At 40.3% G+C, this 22,729-nt stretch overlaps 1 protein-coding gene and 1 long non-coding RNA gene across 3 annotated transcripts in view; one reads left to right on the top strand and one right to left on the bottom strand.

The window, feature by feature from the left end:
* Positions 1–542: 542 nt before the first annotated feature.
* Positions 543–22,729, top strand: part of LOC116318668 (voltage-dependent R-type calcium channel subunit alpha-1E-like) — a 61,544-nt gene continuing 39,357 nt past the window's right edge. The window contains exons 1-4 of one of the 2 annotated variants that reach the window (XM_039602330.1): positions 543–1,105; positions 1,237–1,503; positions 6,040–6,145; positions 7,719–7,858. In XM_039602330.1, coding sequence (XP_039458264.1) covers positions 1,238–1,503; positions 6,040–6,145; positions 7,719–7,858 — 512 coding nt within the window. In that variant the 5' untranslated portion in view covers positions 543–1,105; position 1,237. Of the gene's footprint in view, positions 1,106–1,236; positions 1,504–6,039; positions 6,146–7,718; positions 7,859–10,455; positions 10,530–22,729 lie in introns of those variants that run through there. The other variant, XM_039602331.1, reaches the window with a different exon arrangement.
* LOC120434365 lies at positions 7,762–11,040 on the bottom strand. Its single transcript, XR_005609068.1, has 3 exons — positions 10,912–11,040; positions 10,094–10,214; positions 7,762–7,889 (listed from the first exon to the last, which is right to left on the bottom strand). It is a non-coding gene; the product is annotated as an uncharacterized LOC120434365 (long non-coding RNA).

Here is a 22,729-nt window from a genome sequence, read left to right as displayed (position 1 = left end):
TGAACGTGCTTGAAAGAGAAGTTGCTCATATTCTATCTATCTATCTATCTATCTATCTATCTATCTATCTATCTATCTATCTATCTATCTATCTATCTATCTATCTATCTATCTATCTATCTATCTATCTATCTATCTATCTATCTATCTATCTATCTATAAATATATATATGTATAAGAGCAACGTCTTTACTTGCTTGCTCTTTCCATGTACCCACACACCTGTTGTCTTTTCTGTGCATTGTCTAGTATTTGGTTTTATTTAGCTTTAACACCCCTCTCTTTTCCCACAGCACCCACAAACATCTTTACATAATGGATTCTGAACCACATACCCACACAGCCTGCTGAATATAGTCTTCTGCTTTTTTTTTTTTTTAAGGAAAATGTTTTTGTTCATCCTCAACAAACTCTAATTGCTATGGTAACAAAATATATGTCCCTCCTCTCCACCAGCCTTCATTCAGATAGAATTTGCAGTGAAATAGTACTGTGGGAGGGGGCTGCTGCTGCTTATGCGCTCTTGGCTGATAATTTTCCAGCAGGTGATAAGACTGACTGATCCGTCTAGTCAGGCGAGCCTTGCTGCTGCACGCAGGAGTTTCAGGTTTAGTCGCGTTAAACGGGCTTCCTTTCGCACGAAAGCTTCCTTTCGTCAAGTTCGGGAAGATGCGCAAAGTTTGGAAAGACTTTCCTCGGATGTCTCCGTCTGATGAGCTCAGAGTAGTTTGTGATCGTGTAGCTGCTCCCGGTTTGTCAGATCAAAACGAGCTTGGATGTTGATAGAAAATAAAAGGTCTTAACTCAGTGGATTTTTTTTTACCCCTCCTCCGCTGCCTGAGTTTACAGTAGAGACGCGCGCGTTAAAAGTTGCTCAGAGCGGACTGTTGGCGCGGTTAAACAGATGGGATAGCGGAGGTTTTGTTTGTTTGTTTTTTTTGCAGCTTGTGCACCTGAATCTTCATTAAGTGCATGGAAGATTTTCCTGACCCATAAGCCAACTGAATGATATCCCTCCCTTTTTTACCCTCTTGTGGATATGGAGTGATAGGAATCTAACTTTCTGGGGAATCTTGGCGCTCGAAAAGCTGTCAGTGGATTGAAGGTGGATCTTTTTTTCCCTTTCTTTTTCTTTTAGCTCCACTTCACATTTCCCCTCTCCTCTTTTTATCTTATTTGAAATCGCTCTTTAGTAAAACACTCTAAGCCGGTCGTCTCCTCCTCATCTCTCTGTAGAATGGCTCGGTTTGGAGACGAGTCGGTTCCCACCGCGGTGGACTCCGGGGATGGGGACTTGGAGCGAGGCGGTGGCGACGGGCAGGACCCGGCGGCGGCGGGACTGACTGCTTCCATGAAACAAGCCAAGGCGCAGCGGGCCCGGACCATGGCTCTGTACAACCCCGTCCCCCACCGGCAGAACTGCCTCACAGTCAACAGGTCTCTCTTCATTTTTGCAGAGGACAACATAATTAGGAAATACGCGAGGCGAATCATTGAATGGCCATATCCTTCCTTAAAGCATCAGAGTTCCGTTTAAAGCTGTCTGATGAGTTCTGTTGTGAGTTCAGCACCATGGACAGCGACAGCCAGCATGTGCGCAAACTTAGAAAAAAATCTAACTCCTCTTAAAGTCCAGCTTCTAAATCTCAGTCCCGTCTCTGTGTTGTGCATGCTGCCATATACCCTGCATCTCTGTGTTTAGCGTTTCCATAACCCACTTTATGATTTCCAGCTGCTCCTGAAAGCATCACACTAAACAAAATTCTGATTTCTAACCTGTTCATAATTCTGCTAACTAACTTAAATTCATCTGTTGGCTCCATTTTTTTGCTGGCAGAAGCCAGAAAGTTAGCATGTGGTGATCATTAGAAGCAGCTCTGCTCACTGTGGGGGTGGCATGTAGGCACATCTCTGATGCCTTAGTGCTCATTGGAATATGAACCTGGCCATGAGTAGGTGTCGGTTCAAACTTACCAGGCAGCATTTCTGCGCTTCCTGCTACAGAATTGGCCAACAGTTTCTCTCTTCTGAACTAGTGCAAATCTAACAAAGCTTATCTGGTTAGTTGTTTATCCCATAGATACAGCAGCCATGCACAACCATGCACAATCACTTTTGGAAATTAGTATTATTTCATTTTATTTATTTATTTTTGTATTTTATCTGTTCAAGTTTGGCTTGTTTTCCTGCTTCAGTGTTTTGATACCAAAATCAGTTTGGCAGCACCGCTGAGTTGCCATATCTGCCCACTGCTCCTCCTGTCTTACACCCCCTCCAGTGCCGCGTGCCAGTCTCCCACTGTTACCTAACCACAGGCTCTGTGGGTGTGTGGGAGTGGGGCTAGTGGTCAAGACTAGCTGGCCACTGACAGCATGGTAATGTGACTGTCGGTATCACAGAGGCAGAGGTATGTGGGAGAGAGCTGGCCAGTAGTACTGCCGTGGATCGTGGGCTGTGAGAGCATCACTGTCATTAGTGTTGACAGAGTGAATAAAGTTTCGAGATTTGAGGTTCAAAATTTACAGGAACGAGCTACACTGATTGGCGGTGCACTGATAGAGTGTATGCTGCTGCAAATGTATACCAGAATATTAGAATTTGCACAACATTATCAATGACTGGGACATTTGTAGGTAAAAAATAATCAGGTTAAATCAGCTGCACCATCCCAGCCTCCTGCATGTTATTTAGTCTTTATAACTACGGTAATCAATTGATTTAATTGATCTAAAGAAAGTGATTTAGTACATAAAAATCAGTGCCAGCTGTTTTTTTCAATATTACAATCTTTATCTCACGGAGGGACAAATCACGACTGCTGACATGTTTTGCTTGTATTATATCCTGTAGATTATAAATACATCATTCTGCCTTGCAGACAGCCATTTGTTTCCATTTACTTGCATGCAACATTAAGATCCTCTAGCAGACTCCTGACACTCTCTTTAGTCCCGTTATCCATCACATTAATTATTGTCAAATGCCTTTAATGTAACTTTGACAAAACAGGCTGTGAACAGCCTGCCTATAATTGATTGCAGTGTAAAGAGTTAGCTTAAATATGTTTTTACTGCCTGCTTACTTCGTATTCAGTGAATGACATCAATCACTGCATCATCATTTGAGTCATTTCGTTAAATTTTTCATGTCCTTTGTGTTTGTAGACCAGCATGTTTGGGTTGACTGCTGTTGGCTGTGTAAACTCATTTGGGCTTTAGACAGTAGAAATTGAGGCAGAGGAAGAGCAATAGGCTGTTCAAATAACTGTTACTTTGAGCGCTACACTGATTTGGTTGTTGCTCAGTTTTACATATCATTATTATTATTATATGGTTGATTTGATTGATTTTTTTGTAATTAATATTTTATTGAATTTTTATTGGAAAAACACCACCAGTACAGTGCAAATATAAACCACATGAGGCAGAAATTGCATCAGCACGACAGTAGAGAAGTGGGGAGATCTGAACCAAACTAAAGAAGAGAGAAAGGGAGAGAAAAAAGGGTGGCGGTGGTGGTGGTGGGGGTTTATCTATGTGGGACTTAAGGATAGGATCCCAGTGTCCATCTAACTCTAAGTTTTAATTTCATCATTTTATTTTGAAAAGGTATGGATCCCACTTCAGGTGAAATCTCTCCACTTTATTCAGTAGTCTGTATGAGAGCCTGTATGAGGGGTGATGGATTACCTAGAATGAATAAGCTTGGCGAAAAGGGAATATCCTGTCGTGTAACCGACCTCAGTCCAAAAATTTGGGGTTTTAGGACAACTCCAAATCATATAGGTTGATGTGCCCACCCCAGTCTGACATCCCTGTATAATCTATGTGGTGAGTGGTAAATCCGGTGTAGTAATTTGAATTAGGTCTCGTAGTCTCGTTCTAAGTTCCCTGGACATGGATTTGATTCGATACAACACATGCAGGAGAGCTGCTTCTTGGACAGAGTGATGTTCTGGCTGTAAGCGGTGGATGTGATTCGTGTAACTGGGCTAAAACTTGCATAATGACTGATACTTAACAGGTAACAGTTAACAGTTAGCAACAGAGTGGGCCCATTAAGTATTTCCCACTTTAGCTATTTTCATCCACTTTCAATGGCAACAATGCGGACTTGTCAATGTGAGTCAGTGTGGGTCCCAGAGGTCCTCATCTCAGCGCTCCCTTGTGAGTCAGTGACCCCATTTCACTCACGGCAGGAAAATTAATAATGAGGAGCTCCGACCTCATGGGAACTCTGAGAGACTGAAAGTCACAAGTGTTGGGGTGCATATAGTCACACGCAGCGTATGCCACTGCTCATGTCCATATTGTGCACCCCTTGGGTCCATGCATGTATACAGGTGCAGACAGATGTTTCACTCGCAAGAAAACTGGCAATGATCCGCTCAGGTTTTTAATTTAAGTTGTGTTAGTTTAAGTTATGTTAATATTCTGCATTTAAACCACTAAGTTTAAAATCACTGATTTGAAGGAAAAAATAGTTTAATATTAATATTTTAGAGCCAACTATGCACTGTTTTTACAGTTGGTACATCTGTGATTTTTCTTATTTATAACAGATACTTTTTGAATCAGTATCTATTACAAAGCATGTTTGCTGCAACATGTGCAGCAAAGTGTATCTCTCATAGGATGTATTATTGTAGGGTCTTTACCTTACAATAAAAAAAGCACACCGAGGCCAGTGTTGTTGTGGTTTGGCACTATAGAAATTGAATTAAATAGGACAATATGACACTGACCATATTATGTGCCAACTTTTGTCTAGTCTGACTCTAAAAAAAATCTCATGACAAATTTCATAACTCTTTTTTTGTCCAACTAAGACTTCAAAAATAAAGTATTTAATTCCACAAAAGACAAAGAAAAACAGCAAATCATCCAAATAGAGAACGTGTTTGCTTGTGCGTGTAAAGAATTTCTATTTTGCTGTTAATCTGCTAATTTCTTTTAAATAAGTTCAGTTTGAAAAAACCTTCAAACACGGGATTTAAGCTTTCATTACCTTCCCTTATCATTTATTTGTACACCTATCCTCTAAGTATAAAGGTGAAATTCATAATGAATGAGGGTGACTTAAATGTAACATACTAATTTCATATTAGATACATATCACCTCTTATCGGAGCTGACATTAATGATCATTTGGAAACTGATTGCCCTGAAGTTCAACGTGATAACCTCACAGGGGTCAGCATTGGTCCAAAACTGCTTTGCAGTCAAATAAAACAGAACATTTAAGTTTTAGAAAAGCAGGAAGCACAGAATGAGTGACCTACTTTCTTGAAGAATGTCCTAAATGATTAAGCGATTATCAAACTTGATGTTGAGTCATTTTCTGTTGATTGCAGATGAATGTTGGATTGCCTCTGGCTTCATTTGGAAAAGCTCACTCATTAAAACCTCACAATGAATTGAATTAGCCTAAAACTGAGCAGTCTGAGGAGCAACCTTTCTTTAGTTGCTACCAGATGATGTTTGAACACGCGTGTTTGTCATACAAAGACGATGTGTAATGCGTGCTGTGTCATCCGCTGCGGCGTCGGCTGTTGTTGGCAGTGAAAGGAGCCACGGGAACTGCTGCCTGTAGTTTGTGCAGTAGACCACTCAGGCCAAGGTGACTTCACAGTGCTCTCATTCCCTCCCTAACCTGATCGCTTTCTCTTCATGAAAAGCACTTTTAAAAGCAGGTTGCTATGGTTACCGCAATCTCTCAAACAGATTGCTTCCAATACCAGAGAATATGAACCATGCCATTATTCATCTGTCATTTAATCATCCTCATGCATCCATCTAGATTTTTTATTTATTTATTTATTTTACCTTCCACCGAACCACTGAACCTTTAAAATATTCGCTACGATGTTTCCAAAAATTGCTGCGTGTATGAAAAACTGTGATTGCCGTCAGTGTATTTAAGCTGTAAACTCCAGGAGAACTTAACTTGTCTTGTGTCGTCAGCTTTATCTTTTTTTATGTGGCGTCTTTGTCCTTGCACTGTGAAGAAAAAAACTTTCCTTAACTTGGCGGCCTTTACACCATTTGAGTACATGATCCTGGCCACCATCACCGCTAACTGTGTTGTCCTGGCCTTGGAGCAGCACCTCCCCGGAGAGGATAAGACCCCCATGGCAAAGAGACTGGTGAGGACAAAATGTGCTGTCATGACACACACACACACACACACACACACACACACACACACACACACACACACACACACACACACACACACACACACAAGGGTGTACAAAATGTAGACTGTATATAAAAGATGTACACAGCCATCATGCTCTCACCCACTAGCTTGTAAAATCCCATTTTATGCCTTAAGCTGAACATTTCTGGCTGTTGCCGTTTGGGTGTTTTGACATCATAAACACGGGCAGCTCTGAAAAACGTACAAGTTAGCCATGTTCTAAAGCTCTAAATTATGTTGGCCTTGTTTAGGGCTGCCACATTGATTGCATAGCCAGCTTGCTGTGATTATACTCTGTAGACTGGTGCTGAGGGCGCTGCAGTAATCTCCTGAATAACAAGGGTCACTATATTGCCAAAACCTCCACATGGGCTCTGGTACAGGAGTAGAAGAAGTTGAAACCTTAAACAAAAAAACTGCAAATTTTCTTCCATAAATTCTCATTGTTTCAAGTTTTTCCAGCATGTTTCTGTATAATCTGGAAGTCCCTGAGCCCATGTAGTGATATGTTATTGAAATGGAAGTAACAACTAGCATGACTGTGTCATCAACATGGACATGGTGGCTGTACTACCTTTGCCAGGTAAGAAAAGTTAATAACTGGAGCACCAGTTTAGCTTACAAGTTAACCAGGTGACCGCATGTTGCAAGGATGAATGCAGCGATCGTGTTCACTATATCTAATAATATAGGTTAAAAAAAAGTGATGTAGTACATTAAGGGAGATGTAAGGCCAATCATTTATAGACTTCTTTTTGGCAACCAGAGTTACCGCCCCCTGCTGGTCAGTAGCAATAAATGACAGTATAAGGAACTTCCACACTGACCTTACTTTTCAGGTGTCCATCTTTGATATACAGTCTGTGACAAGACAGAGCTGAGTGACTGTCACCATGAGAAGTTGTTTAAGTTTAAATAATGATGTAAAGCTTTATAATATCAATGAAAAGAACATCCCTTTGAGTTAAGAACACACAATTAGCTGCATGCAGGTTAACCATTTGCCAGTTGAGATTATTAGATTTTAACAAGGAGGCGATTAGGAGTTACAGGGTGGCTAAAGTGACCTATAACTGAGTGAATTAGAATATGTGAGACATTTACATCAAATTCTTTAGACATAATTGGATCTTTGAGAAGTGGGTGATGTTTTACTGTGCAGTATGAGCTGTAGAGCTTTTCCACTTCATCCACACCTTCCTCACTGAGATTATTACTTTAGGAGCAGGAGGCGGAGGAAGAAAACAGCTTTTGGAAATGGTAATTAAGGTTTAACCAAACACACTTCCCCCACTTCTTCCCCTCTCCCACGTTCTTTTTAAGTCACGGAAGACTTATTTCTATTGTTTCCATTTACTCTAAGACACGAGGTATAATAAAGCATTGTTAAATATCTTACTTATTGTTCATTCGTCTGTCTGTTTAAGCCAGTGCAGTCTGTATATTTGTCTATTTGAAACTGTAAAATGACTTTTCTGAAGACCCTGCTGACCTATATATGCACATTATTCCCGTAGGAGAAGACTGAGCCATACTTTATTGGGATATTCTGCTTCGAGGCTGGGATCAAGCTGGTGGCACTTGGTTTTGTTTTCCATAAAGGCTCCTATCTAAGGAATGGCTGGAACATCATGGACTTCATAGTCGTGCTCAGTGGGTGAGTAACATCAGTTGGTCTCCTTGACGACCTGAATTTTCAACAAAGTGAGAAGTCTTTGTCTCAAACATTGTCAAGTTATTACTTGCCAAACATACTGGCGAAATCTGTTTTTGGAGGAGGAAGAAATATCACTTCTGAACATCGCCATAAACTCTCTGACTGAGAGCCAATCAGATCTGAGCAAAGCAGTGAATTTGAGAAGCAGCCGAAGTTTCTGCCTGTGTTCCCGTCTTGTTTTGAAAATGGTTAAAACAGAATTTAACAATCCCATAGGTTTATGTAGTTAATGTATCCAGATTTCATTATTTTAGCTTTTCTTTCTGTGATCTTGGCATTAGTGATAGCTTAAAATACTACATTACCCACAAGACTCTTCTCCTGCAGCTGTTGAGAAGAGACCAATCATGGGGTAGCAAATGAATTATTTTTGATGGTACAGCTGCGATTGGAGCGTGAAATCACGTCAGCTTTTATTGAAAACATTTAACCCATAATATGACATTAAACTCACATTCAGTTTATGAACTGTAACAATAAGACCACCTTAATATGGCTCGTCCCTAAAAAACCATCTTCCATCTGTTGAGGCATAGACACTGGACTCTTATGGGTGTCCGCTGGTGTCTGGCACTAGCACACTGGCAACAGATAATTTGGGTGCTTCCTAAATACGCGCGATCAGATTGAAATTCTAAGATTTTGAAGGTCAGTTCAAAGTCATGGGCTCTTCGTCATGTTCATAGAGTCAGAACAGGTCTCTTGAGTAGGTTTTCCATGCTGGGGAACACTGTCCTGCTTGGAGGTGCTGAGAGCTGTAAGAGCTGACTTGGTGCAGTTTTGGTAATATGTGCAAGGTTGTGATGACGTCCCCAAAAAACCTTGACTTCATAGCAGAATGATGGGTGTTATTCACCTGTTAGTGCTTTGAATCTTGCAGCTGATTGGTGTAACGACAAGGTTGTTTTTTAAGTACACAGGCTTCTATCTTTTACTTTCTACGAAAAAAAACCTGAGATCTTTGGCTATTTCTTTGCTATTTCTTGTAAGATTAACTGGAAAGTTTTATGTGATCGAAGTTGAAGAAGTGTAAGTCAGTGTGAGTTAAGATCTGCCTGTTAAAAGGGAGTTTTTCCTTCCCACTGTCGCCAAGCGCTTGCTCGTAGGAGGTTGTCTGATTGTTGAGTTTTTCTCTGTATTATTGTTGGGTCTTACAATAGAAAGCACCTTGAGGTGACTGTTGTTGTGATTTGGTGCTATATAAATAAAACTGAATTGACCTTAAGTGTAAAAGTAAGTCGCATAACATCGTAAAATATAAAAAGTAACATGGTTTTAACATCTGGAAACAGGGGTGCCTGATATGACTACTTTAGACTTATTGATTTGATCAGTCTATTGAAAATAAAATCACAAAGCTGGCTCGATCAATTAAAAGACCACATAAGAACATTTTATGGAGATCTTTTTTGGGGTGGACTTCCCTTTAGTCTTTGGATTCATACTCCATTTTCAAGCTTCCTGCAGTTTTTTTCTTCTCCTTTTTGTCTGTCTGGATACTTACCAATCATTTTTCAAGTCTGCCATGAAGGACTCATGTAAACAATAACATTAATGAAGTTGCCAGTAAGTGATTTCATTGATCTAGTGTGAGTGTTTCTCCAGCACCTAGTTACATATGGACATTTTTTCAGGACCTCTTGATATCAGGATTATAATCTTACTATAATAAACCAATTCCTCCTACTTGATCAGGAGGTGAGCAACAAAAATTGGCACACAGGTACATCCTGTGGGAAAAATTGTGGTTCACTGGTGGTAGCATGTTGTTAGTCCGTTAGCAGTCTGTGGGCAGCTTCGGACTGCCTGTCTAACCACAGTGAGCGTCTTTTGTCAGGGGGCAAAGTCAAAAGTATGTGGCACAATCTGTCTGTGTGCTACTTTTCCTTGTGTTATTGTTGATACATCAGGCAGCTGCCGAGAAGTTACAACAAACAAGGAGCTAAATGGATACCAGGTGTTAAAAGAAATGAAAAGTGTCTGCTGCAGCCACTGTATGTACTTTGTTTTTCCCTTCCTGCTCCGGCCCACTTGTCAGCAGATCAGCATCATCCATGTCAAACAATTTGCAATTGGGATTTTGGAGAACTGGTAGTTGAACAATAAATACCTCCCCAAATGGACACTACAGCTATACTGTAAACTAATCATTAATTAATTAGTTCTTTTGCTTACTTTTAAAATCTAACTTTGGGAGCTGCTCTTTCCACGTCGCCAGCTGTTACTTTAGCCATCGTCAATTGAAGTCGCTTAATGTCACTGAATCGTCTATGGTCGCCACTGCCTGTGTGGACACCTGTTAAGAAAAAAAACCACATCATAAATGCCAATTCCATTTACAATTGCATACTGACAAATGTGTTACTTACACCAGCTAAAGACCCTTTCCTTACTAGGCTAAGCTAGGAGTTAGCTAAACAGAGACTAAAATATTCTTTTGTTATCGTTCACATTGTCTAACAGTCCTAATTGTACATACTGTACATGCTAACTACCTGTTCCACTAGCTTTAGAAGGTATTATACTACCTTGTCATTAGCAATAGCGCTGAGCAGCAAAAGCTCTGACTTGTAGTGGGAATTAGATTTAATGTCCAGGAGTCGATGCCTTAGTAAGTACTCTAATGCCATGTTTGCATTTAACATGTATTGTGTTGAGCTAATTGACAGTGTTTTATAATCAGAAGTTGTGGTTATGTGCTTTTTGATGGTTAGTTTAGCTAGTTCACTAGCTAAATGTTTACCTATGCTAATATAGTATTTATAGTATCTAGCCATTGCATCCACTTCTTCCACCTATAACTTTACATTTTAAAATTTAGCTTGGTGCTAGCCGGTTGGGACATTTTCTAATTTTTTCTGTGTGTGTTTCGATGTGTGCGTTTGACTGGGTTTTAATCACAAATCACACCTTTTAGTGAAGTAAGAGATTAAATAAATAAATTAATGAACAATGTTCAGCAATTAATTTTGACAGAGTTCATTTTTACTTACAGCCGCTGGCTGCTGAAGCAGAAGATTGATTTCAGACACCTATTGTCGAGTTACGTTGGCGCTTTCATGTAGTCGTTTCTGTTTATGTCAACATTTATTAATACCTTAAGCTGAAAGGCTTTAAATCCCACCGTGCTGCAAGCCTGGGTGACATACAGTAAGGAATGGTCGACCGCTGGGCTGGTCTTCGATTGTTGTTGATATATTTGTTTTTCCTAAGCACGTACATCTTTATACTCCATAGATCCGCAGGAAAACATAACACAAAGAAAAGTGTGTGTTTCCACTGCACAGTCAGGCTCTGCAGTCAGCAATAGGTGGGTGGATAAGTGGATTGGCAGTTGTGTCTAAAACCTGCTTTGGTTCGCCCCCAGGACCTCTGTGAATTAAATGTGAATGTAGCGCCGGAGATGTTATGCAAAAGCAGAGAAGGAGTGGATGGATGGAGAAGAAAGGAGACAGAAAACAAGCGGTAGAAAAAGGAAGATAAAAAGAAGACAGACTGTAGAAAAACACCAAGAGTCTTAATTTGTTTCCTATAAGACTGGCTTTAGTGAATTAATCATGCGGGAGTTGCCCATTGTTACTGCTGGTATGCTGTTTATGGTTAAGTGTACATTATTTCACATTCAGGGAAGATTGCTGTTGGCATGTTGACATCTCATTTCAATCTGACACCCACATATTTTTTTTTTCCTCTGTATTTCTTATTTCTCTCTCTCTGCCTCTTACATAAAAGGGACATCAGCATCACGTTCACAGACCAGTTAAGGCCGGCATAAATGCTCAACAGCTGTGTTGCTGACTGAGTTTCACAGAATTTACAAGGTCAAAGCGTTCACTCAGTTTAAATAATTCATCCTGAGTGGTACTGATTGCTTTCAAATTCTCTCATTAGGCATCTGTCAGACTTTGCAACAAATTATTTGCTTTAAGTTTGTCATTATGAGACTGTCTGGCTAAAGAAACAAAGCGCTATCTGATTCAAGAGCTAGTTGTCAGTTCAAAAACGTATTTTTCTTTTAGTGGAGTATGGCAGAACCAGGGATTATCTGTTATAGGACATCACAGGCATGCAGGATAGTCTAGAACTTAAACCCTAAAGCACTAACTTAAAGCACTGAGCTAAACATGCTGGGACGAAGTCTAAAAAGGATGTAATTATGTAGCTGCCAAGCAGGCTTCACAAATTCAGAACCTTCAAACAAACCATACCAGCAGCAAAATTCACGTCTCTGTTGTCTCTTCACACGTCTCTTCAGTATTTACCAGTTATCGTTGCAGCAGAAAAGGGTGACCACAGCTGCATTTTATTTTATTTTGTAGATTATCACTTGAAGCTACAGTGGTGGAGTTTGTGTACTGGTTCAGAGAGGTTATCACTACCAGACCCAACTATAGTCACCCTGTTCTGTACCTAGTATCACAGAATGATTGTTTAAATCTGAAAAGATGTGTCTTAAACTCAAAGATCTCTGAAAAACAGTTGGTGATTCATCTTTAACCTGTTGTGCTTTTCCTTATTTTCTGTCAAAGATATACTGTTAAAGCCGTGGATGTTCATATAAACATGGCCAAAGTTTCAGGCTTCAGAGTGCTTTAAATATCCTGTTTCAGTAGGTTTTTTCAAATCTTGGGTCTGTATGATGTCACTGAGAGGGGATATTTCTAATATGGTCATCTCACGTACACAGTTTTGACTGTGAACACCAACCTGCTGTTCAAACCTTCTGTTTGTGTGGGGCAACCACTCAGAAGAAAGTTGGCTTAAACAGACGGTTTTCTGACAGTGGATGAACGCAGGGACTAACCAATACCCAGTCAATCTCACAAAGCAACTTTAATAGAATCCAAGAATAAAAATATGGAGCTGATAGAGTCCTCTTTTACTGTGAAGTCTATAAAAAGTATGAAACATCTAAAAAGTGTTTCCAGAACCTACTTTTATTTTTACAGTGATAATTATATAACTATAATTAATCAATCTGGATGAAAACTACTATAGAAACTGCCTGGGGTACCAGGATTATCAGTATCTATAAAGCTCACTGGAATTATTTCTATGACACTTAAATCATTACAAATTATATATATTATGTGTAATAGATGATTTCAAAACAAAGTGTCATTACATGTATGTAAGGCAGGTTTTTGCCAGTTTTTGTAATTCACTGAGCTATTTCATACCAGGTGTGAGCACTGTATGAATTTGAGCATACAAAGGATATTGGTGGGGTTAAAGGATTTATTTCATAGTGTTCTTATAGGTCGAAGTGTAGTTTACAGGGATTAGTGATTCGACCGACACCTGTTGCTTTGTATCTGTCAGTTGGTCAGTACAGTCCTGGCTGTGATTGTGTAGGTAAACTTGTGTCTTTCCCTTCCCATTATGGGTTAACCAGAAATATCCTCTGTATCTACTGGTTAAGTGGTGTCAGTTCAAAGTTGAACACAAGCAATTTTATTGCTAGTCATCACTACAAGTCCCTGGTGTTGCATGGTCTCTGGTTTCCCCCTTAGAGAGGACTAACGTATACGTGGGAAAAACTTGTCTCTCCAGAGGGAGCTGCATAACATGTTGAAAGTTTGAAAAATAAAATAAAATCAGAGGGAGTGGAGTGACAAGAAGCGATGTTGCCAGACTTTTGACTGACGTTAGGCACGGCTGGCACAACACACCAGAATCTCCGGCTGAACTGCGGGCTCTCAGCAGCATTGTGGGTAAAGTGAGTCAGACTAAATTATAGAAGCACAATGCTGAGTCAGTGGAGTTCTCATTTACTTAAGTACTGTACAATTTTGAAGGTAGTTGTATTTCACTTTCATTTTATGCTATTTATTAGCACTCATTCTTCTACTCCACTAGACTGCAATTCATAGGACTTTGTTGTTTTGGGGGTTTTTTCTGCTTGCTGGTCTCCCATTAATGGGCTCATAGCCCTGCAGCCGTATTGTGTGATGCCGCCGACTGCTAGGTTGAAAAATGCCAGCTCAACCTCGACCAGCATGTGCAATAAAATAATCAGAAACCAGTCACAGGGGTTCTTGTGCAGAACGAGACGTTTAGTTGTGATGTGTTTAGAAAATTTAGCTGAGCTTTAAAGAGGATCTGCATTCCTCCCCTGACACTGTTAAAGAGCAACAACAACAGACTGAGGAGTGATGTCTGATTAAGAGTTTGATGATGATGATCTCACCTGTGCAATCACTGATTGGACATGTCCAGTTACTTTTAAGAATGAGGCATTTTGTGTAGTTTTTGAGAACTTCTTGATTGAAGTTAAGCTTTCAAATCATGTCACTTACAGTGTGCGCAAAGTTGTCAGTGTACTTTGTGCAGCTAACAGATCTTCTGTGTTACCAAATCCAGTTGTGGCTGGAATTGGTAACGGACGACCTGGTTTCCTGCCACCTATCTGACACATTTTCTGATGGCACATATGCCGCCCCCCTCTCCTCGCTCGCACACACTCCGACGCTCTGGCTCTGGTGCCACAGCACAAGTAAGTCAGACTTAAAAGAAAACACACATGTGTCATAGAGGCCCACTGGGAATATAATCGAGGCCACTGGGCCAGCGCTGGCGGCATTCATTTCATTTCATATTAATGCATTGCTAGAAGCAAATCTGCTGGGACACTGAGCTCAATTAAAATCCCTAATCTGAGCAAAGAGTGTGTAGCAAAAAAAGGACAACAGCTAGAATAACTTACCCACAATCCAATTTAAATCACTGGGATTCCTAAAATGGTCAATTATATCCTGCAGCAAACAGTTTGGCACAGGTGGACGCGATGCTTTGATTAGCAGTGAAATGACTCTCAGATGAATTAGGTGTGTGTGTGTGCTTATTACTCTATTTCTGAGGTCACAGGTACAAATTGTTGCCAGTGAACCTGTTGCCCTCCTGTTGGTAGATTAGTTCTGACAACTCCCTCGTCAGTCGTAATGATATTGATCCCAGCTGTGCCTGCACTCATACCTCTGCGAGTGTGACACTTTGCTAAAATTGTTGCTCTTTAGACAGGATGAATAATACAGCTGGGTGGGAGTTGGGAGTGATTCATTATGCCATCTGGCACAGAGACAGACACACGGGAGTGAGACAAGTCATACATACATTTAGCGTCTCTCCCCCATCAACCATTTTCTGCACGCTATCGCTGCTCAACTCTCATCAAGCACAGTGAGCGCAGTGATGCGTGGAGCTAAAAGATTTAGATTTTATAAGAAGCTCAAAAAAACCATTTGCTGTTATTTGATTTATTTTTTATTTGATTTACAGGAAAGTGCCACAAAGGTAAAATAATAATCTGGAGGTGAGGGTTAAAATGGGTTAGGCTGGTGTGAGCTGTTTATAAAAATTTACGCCAAAGGATGCTCATTGCAAAGTGACATTACGAGAAGTACTGGAATAAAATTCACATATCTAACATCAAATTAATGAGGTTTTAAAGAACATTTCATGATGATACAGCAGTACTGTCCTGGTAAATTAGAGATGTGTGACCATAATGTACTTCATCATATTTATGAAAACCAAACACAGCACATCAGCACAAACACCTCATAGCAGCCGCGAGGAACGGTGGTGAAGCGATGATGATTTGGGCTTGTTTTGCAGTCACAGGGTCTGGACACCTTCACTGAGTCGACCATGAACTCTTCTGTGTACAAAGTATTCTAAAGTCAGATGTGTCTGACGGCTAAAGCTTGACCAAATAAGATCACACAACAGGACAATGATCCCAAGCACAGCAGCAAATCTACAACAAAGCAGCTGAAGGAGCCAGCCCAGACCTCAATCTGAGTGAAACGCAGTGGTGGGACTTTAACAGAGCTGCGCATGAACAAATAGCCACAAACCTCAATGAGCTGAAGCAAAATGCCTCCACAGCCATGTGGGAGACCTATAAAGTCACACTTCAAGCAAAATGTGGTTCTACAAACTACTGAATGATGGAGGGGTACTTTTCACACAGTATGTTGTTCACATGTTGTTCTTCACCTCAGGTTCTATTTACATTATTTAGGGAGTTTTATTACATCATATTATCTAAAATCTTAGAGCTGACAGAGAGTATACTGTTTTTACTACCTCAATTTAAAAAAAAAAGGCAATCGGTGCATTTTTGCAAAAGTTTCAAATCGTGGCTCATTCACTGAAGAGGCCTCCTGGTGCTACAATGACTAGATGGGGCATTTGTTGTTCTCTAGAGTTGTGTTTGAGAGGTTTTTTCGAGCAGGTTCAGTTTATTCACTCACTGTTATAAGGGTGTTATCCACTCTCTAAAGCACAGATTTGATTAGGCAGAAACATGATTGTTAACATTTGGTGACGTTTTGTCAAATCTCACTCTGGGCTGGTGACGAGGAAAAGGAGACTTAACGTCTGTTATCCTTTTGACCAAATCTGATGGTAGCTTTTCAGGTACAGTATCGAACAGTAGCTGAGGGATTAAGGGCTAAACTTACAAGTAGTAAACGTACCAATGACAGTCTAGTCCTGGACATCTCGGCCGATTTGGTAATGTTGGTTGTGTGTGTGTCTGTGTTAAAGGTTTGGTGAAGTCTACCTTCAAAACTTTGGGGTAAATTTCAAATTGGGCACCTACTGTCATTGGCTCCAAGAACTAATTCAGGAATTATGAGCGTCCAAGATCCCTGACGGCATCACGTGACTTGTGGTGCCGCGGTGTAAAAGAGCTGCTGCAGTGGTCTCAGCCTCTAATTTCACTGATAATTGAATCAAATAAACAATAGCTCACTGTCCCAGGTGGGTTTTCATTGGGAAAACATATACTCAACCATTTATTCTATGACTAATTATGAGTACACTTTATGTAATCATCCCATTTCAGCAGAAGAGTATTAACGCTGCCATTAGACACATAGTTTATGTTTTCCCAGATTTGATTCAAAGCCATTAATTTGCTGATGCATTATGTTAATGTTGATTCAGCTGCACATTGCCATCTGCGGAGCTGTGCCGAACTGGTAAGCAACGTGATGCTGCTGATTACTGTAGTTTTTGGTGGTGTTCTTCGTGTAGGTGGAGGTGTGTGGGAGAGGCTGCATTCTGTGCATGTAATGAATTCAGCCTCTCCAGAGCCAATGTGGTACAATACTGTGCAACAGTGCTTCACTTAAAGAGCCTCTGAGGAAGAGATTAGCCTCTCGGTGTGAACACGAACCCGCTTTTTATATTGTCACAGAGTCAGGTCTTTAGAGTGCATGTGTGCAGCTATTCCACCTCTTTTATTATCTTATTACATCACTGATAGCTTTGCTACATTGATGATATTTTTCCATTTCATTAATTCAGATGGGAATTTTCTGCTGTATAAACACGGCAAATTATTGATGTTTGAAACAATTCAACCAGGGAAAATTGAAAAAAATGGAAACTTATTTAACTTATCTAACTTATTTATTAAAAAGAAGAATACTAAGGGGTGATTTAAAACCTGTTTTCATTGTAAAAGTTAGAGTTGGGGTTGATCTTTGCTATGTCTCCTTTCTCTTTGTCAGGAACTGGACACGACCGGCTCCTGACAAAGTTGTAAAGATGTAGTTTTTTTGGGGTTTTTTTAAAGAATTTTGAGTTGATCCAAAGATAAAAAACCAATTATATGCACCCTCAAGACATTTCATTAGGTACACCCTTCTAGTACTGGGCTGGACCTCCTTCAGTACAACTTCGTGGCACAGATTCATTAAGGTGGTGAAAACATTCATCGGATATTCCTCAATATTCACATGATGGCGTCACACAGCTGCTGCAGATTTGTTGGCCGCACCTCTATAATATGAATCTCCTGTTCCACCACAACCCAAAGGTGATCTGTTGGATTGAGATCTGGTTACTGTGGAGGTTATTTGAGTACAGTGAACTAACTGGCATGTTGAAGAAGCCATTCTAAGATTATTTGAGCTTTGTGACATGACACGTGACCATCAGAGGATGGGTACCATGTGGTCATAAAGGAATGGACGTGGTCAGCAACAATACACAGGTCGGCTGTGGTGGTTAAATGATGCTCAGTTAGTTCTAAGGGGCCCTCACTCAGTGTGGTCTTCTGCTGCATTCAGAGATGGTCTTCTGCTTACCTTGGTTGTGATAAGTGATTATTTGGGTCATTGTTGTGTCGCTATCAGCTAAAAGCAGTCTGGCCATTCTCCTCTGATGTCTAGCAACAACAAGACATTTTGCCTAGAGAACTGCTGCTCACTGGATTTTTCTTTGTCTCATCATTGTCTGTAAATCCCAGAGACGGCCATGTAGGAAAATCCCTGCAGATCAGCAGTTTCTTAAACAGTCAGACCAGCTTGTCTTGTACCAACCATTGCAGGTTCAAAGTCACAAAAATCACCTTTTCTCCATTCTGATGCTCAGTTTGAACTTCAGCAGGGTTTCTTGACCACATCTACATACCTAAATTCATTCCTTTTCTGCCATGTGATTGGCTGATTAGTTACTTGTGTTAACAAACGGTTGGAAAGGTGTATTTAAAGCCATGACACTGAAAGCTGCATACTAAACAGTGGTGGGTTGCATGAGTTATGATTGTTTTGGGAAATTCTATTTCTAACAAATATTTTCTAAACCAAACATATGAAAATGACCCCCTTTGTATGTGCAGGGATGATTCACGAGCTACCACTAGCAGATTGAATATTTGCTTTAATTTCGAGAGAGCCTCCACTGAATCGCTGTGCTCGAAACGCAGCCTTGAAGGTTGTGCACCCCTGCCTGCCTTTGTTCACTCTGTTTGGTTTGAAGGCTATTTCCACAGACTCCCACTTCTGTTCTCCCGCTCCGTCTCAGTGTCTCTCGCTGTGTCATCTCTTTGTCTGACACACTCACTTGCTTAGTATGAACATGCTCGCTATAAAATCCAATTACCACTAATAACTACGCCCTGTAATAGCGATTGTTTAGTATCCTCGTTAGCGCCACACGTTAATGGAAAGGAAATAGATGCTTTTTGTATCTTTTAGTTGTTGTTTTTAGTATTTAGTTTAATTTAATTTAAAATTCCACCTCTGCTGCCTCTTCGTTGTTTCTGTAAGGCTCAATAACACTTCAGACAATTCAGAAAGCATAACACGATGTCAGGCTTCTATACAATTTAGTGTAAGCAGTAGTCTGACACACCTGTAATTATGTGCTATATAGCCTCTAATGATAACACAAGTGCCAAGCCACCAATGCTATTTCGGTCCATTTCTTCTGTTTGCTGTTTAGATGACACACAGGAATTCGAACTGCAATTTCTATTTATTTTCTCCCAGGTTAAACGTATTCAGGGTGTTTTGTCCATGATTGTCCATGTCCAGATTAGTTTTAAATTGTCTTAGTGGATCTGTTAATGTCCTTGTGATGGCACGACCACAGTGATAGTGCCACAGTGCTGATGATAAGCAGGTATACCATCTATGTTGGTGTACATAGAACCTCAGCTACTGTTGTATATAATGTATTATCTTGTTTATTTTGTATTTCTTGACTTTATATTCTGGTATACTCTTTGTATTCTTCTGCTGTCTGTACCTGAGCTGTGGTAACACACAAATTTCCCTACCGTGGGATCAATAAAGTCTTATCTTGTAAAAATGCAAAAAAATGTAGCTAAATCTGAAGGAAATGTAGTTTTTTATTGTTAGTTTTGTTGATATTTAGCTATAAATTCATATTGTGAGCTTCTTTTTCTCAGTCAGCTGAAAACCTCATTATGCATTTAAAACAGAATGTGCTATAAAATTGCATTATAAATTATGGATTCAGGTATTTTAGATGGCTAGTGGGAGCGGTTTGCCTCCAGGGCTTTCTAAATATCATAGTTTCAATTTTTACTTGCAGTTTGGTTAAATTTAAGCTCTGAGTGCTTGGTTTCTGTTAGGAAAACAGGGTTTTCCTCTTTAAACACATAATATAGAGCCTGGCAGAAAACCTTGAGGCAAACTAGTTCTGCGGGCTTTTGTAAGCAGACTTACGTCAACACTTAATGTTTCAGTTGCATCAGCTTGGAGAATTATATTTCAGTAGCTTTCAAATTCATTAACGTTGCAGCAACTTGGTGACAAAACTGTCATATTACTGCTGTTATACTAATATATTGTATATTCATATTTGTAGTTAATGTCCAGAGGGGCTGGCCAAAACTCTCCTTTGTTTCTTGTTGTTTTTAAAGGGGGAACTTTGATGTTATGTGTGTGCGTGTCGATCTCAACAGCATTTTTTCCACCTTTAACAAAACAAGCTTGCTTCAGTCTCCAGATCATATCCATAATTTGAAGGAATTCAGGTTCCAGGTATTATACGGTAAGGTGGGATACACTGTGGATAGATCACAGATCTAAGACTCTGACAATCATGTCAACATGCATGACTTTAAGAGGACATGCAAAGTCCACACAACCAGTGGATTTGAACCCAGGACCTGCTTGCTCTGAGTGTCACGAGGTGGGATGGACTCAAGCGCAGACGAGGAAGCTAAATACAGTTCCTTTTATTGATACACAACACCAGGTGCAACCAGATACAGGTGAGAGGGCGAGGGGAATCCAGGGCACAGGGGAGTATGGAAATGGCTCCAAGGGAAAGAGATTCCTGTTCACAGGAAACAAGCGGTTAATCCACCGAAACAACAACGCGAAGAGACAACTAGAAACTAGCACACAGGAGCTTACTACCGAGGTTACTCAATAGACCAGCGATGAGATGTTTCCAGCCACTGCCTTAAGTAGTGGACGCTGGTGAAGCGATGAGCCACAGGTGTGTGATTATTCACAGGTGCGAGGGCCAGGGGCGGGGAGCCATCAATGAGCTCCGCCCAGGCGAGACACAGCGAGCATGAGAGAGAGGAAAAGGAAAACAAGAAACATATGTAGCCAACCTGGGTCAGCTGGGCAGACACGGGGACCATGACACTGAGGGCACAGTCTAAAGCACTGCACCACCCAGAATTCTCATTCCTTAATTGCATAAAAGCACATCAGCTCACTCTCCAAGAAACAGGCCAATAGTATATTTCCCTCTTTATCATTCTGAGCTGCTGCATCCACGTGGGGATTTTACATTTTGGCTTTTATGCATCTTTTATGCATCTTTTATGCATCTTAAAATATGCTCAATAGTATTATATAATTTTGTAAATATATACTTTTGCTGTAAAATAAACCCATTGTCGAATATGAGCACATTCAATTTAAAACAAATATAAAACTACGCAACCAGTTGGCGACTTCCTGCTCAAAGAGGAATCTTAGTTTTTATAACCCTTGGCCGTTAAAGGCTGATGGGGGTATTGTCGTCACCCCACAGGGTGGGAGGGGAAAGTTTGTGATCGCGAATAATGTGAATAACTCAAGAATGATGGAGTTTAAAATTGATCCCACAGGTGCATCTACAAAAAATCCCCTTCCTGAGTGGTTTTGTTTATGTTTGGTGGGTTTTTTTTGCAGATTTGTGACTTTCATGTTTCAGATCGACAAACAATTTTAGTGTTAGACAATGATAACCCAAGTAAAACAGACTAAATGATGATTTCATACTGGAAACAAAGCTATCCAAAGTAACTTCTCCCTAAACCTAATAACTGGTTGTGCCACCCTTGGCAGCCAGAACCATCCAGTGTTTGTGATAAGTGGTAATGAGTGTTTGACATTGCTGTGAAGAAATTTTGCCCCACTCTTTTTTGCAGAATTGTTTTACTTCATTATTGATAATTGGAGGGTTTGAGCATGAATGGCTTGTTTAAGCTCATGCCAAAGCATCTCAGTTGGATTTAGGTCTGGATGTTGACTCGGCCGCTCCAAAATCTTCATTTTGTTGTGGACGTCTTGGATCATTGTCCTGCTGCATAACCCAAGTGTGACTGAGTTTCATGAGCGATGGCCGGACATCCTCCTTCAGGATTTTCTGGTTAAGAGCAGAATTCATGGTCCAACAAAGCAGCCCCAGAAAATCACGCTGCGACCTTCATGTTTGACTGCTGGTGTGATGCCGTGCTAGTTTCACACCAGATGTAACGAGACTTAAGCTTCCATGAAGTTCAACTGTTGCTTCAGCAGTCCACAAAATATTTCCCCCAAAGTTGTTTTTGTTTTTTGGCAAGGCTTTGTGTTCTTCTTGGTCAGCAGTGGTTTTTTCCTTTGAAGTGACATTTTTGCCCAGTCTTTTTCTTATTGTTCAATCATGAACTGTGACCTTAACTGACAGTTACTTTGATGCTGTTGTTTGATTATGTTCAGGATTCTTTTGTGACCTCCTGAATGAGTTGTTGATTACTCTTGGAGTAATTTTGGTCACTGCTGGGAGGGCTAACCACTTTTCTAAACTTTCTCCATTTGTGGTTAATGGCTCTCACTGTGGTTCATGAAGTCCCAAAGCCTCTGTAACCCTCATAGATGGATAGATATCAATGATTTTACTTCTCAGTTGTTTATTTAGACTGTGGCATGATTTGAGATCTTTAAGCCTACTTCATATTGTCAGACAGGTTCTTTTTGGTGATTTCTTTCTTCAGGTGATTTGGCAGTAATCAGGCATCAGTGTGGCTAAACTGAACTCCAGGCAATGTGGTTAAGCACAGTTGATTCATGATTACCTTTTGCACACAGCTTTGTTTCCCCTATTAAATGAAGTCACCATTCTAAAACTGCCTTTTGTATTTGTGATATTTACACAATTTTCTTTGATGATCTGAAACGTCTGTGTCACAAATATGCAAAAAAAGAAAAAAACCCAAATAAAAAACAACTCAAATCATGAAGGTGGCAAATTCTTTTTCACTGCGCTGTAAATTCTTTGAAT

This window comes from Oreochromis aureus, linkage group 18 (assembly GCF_013358895.1).
Source record: "Oreochromis aureus strain Israel breed Guangdong linkage group 18, ZZ_aureus, whole genome shotgun sequence".
NCBI classification, from domain to species: Eukaryota; Metazoa; Chordata; class Actinopteri; order Cichliformes; family Cichlidae; genus Oreochromis; species Oreochromis aureus.
Note: the sequence above shows the minus strand (reverse complement) of the source record. Positions and strands in the feature narration are given on the sequence as shown.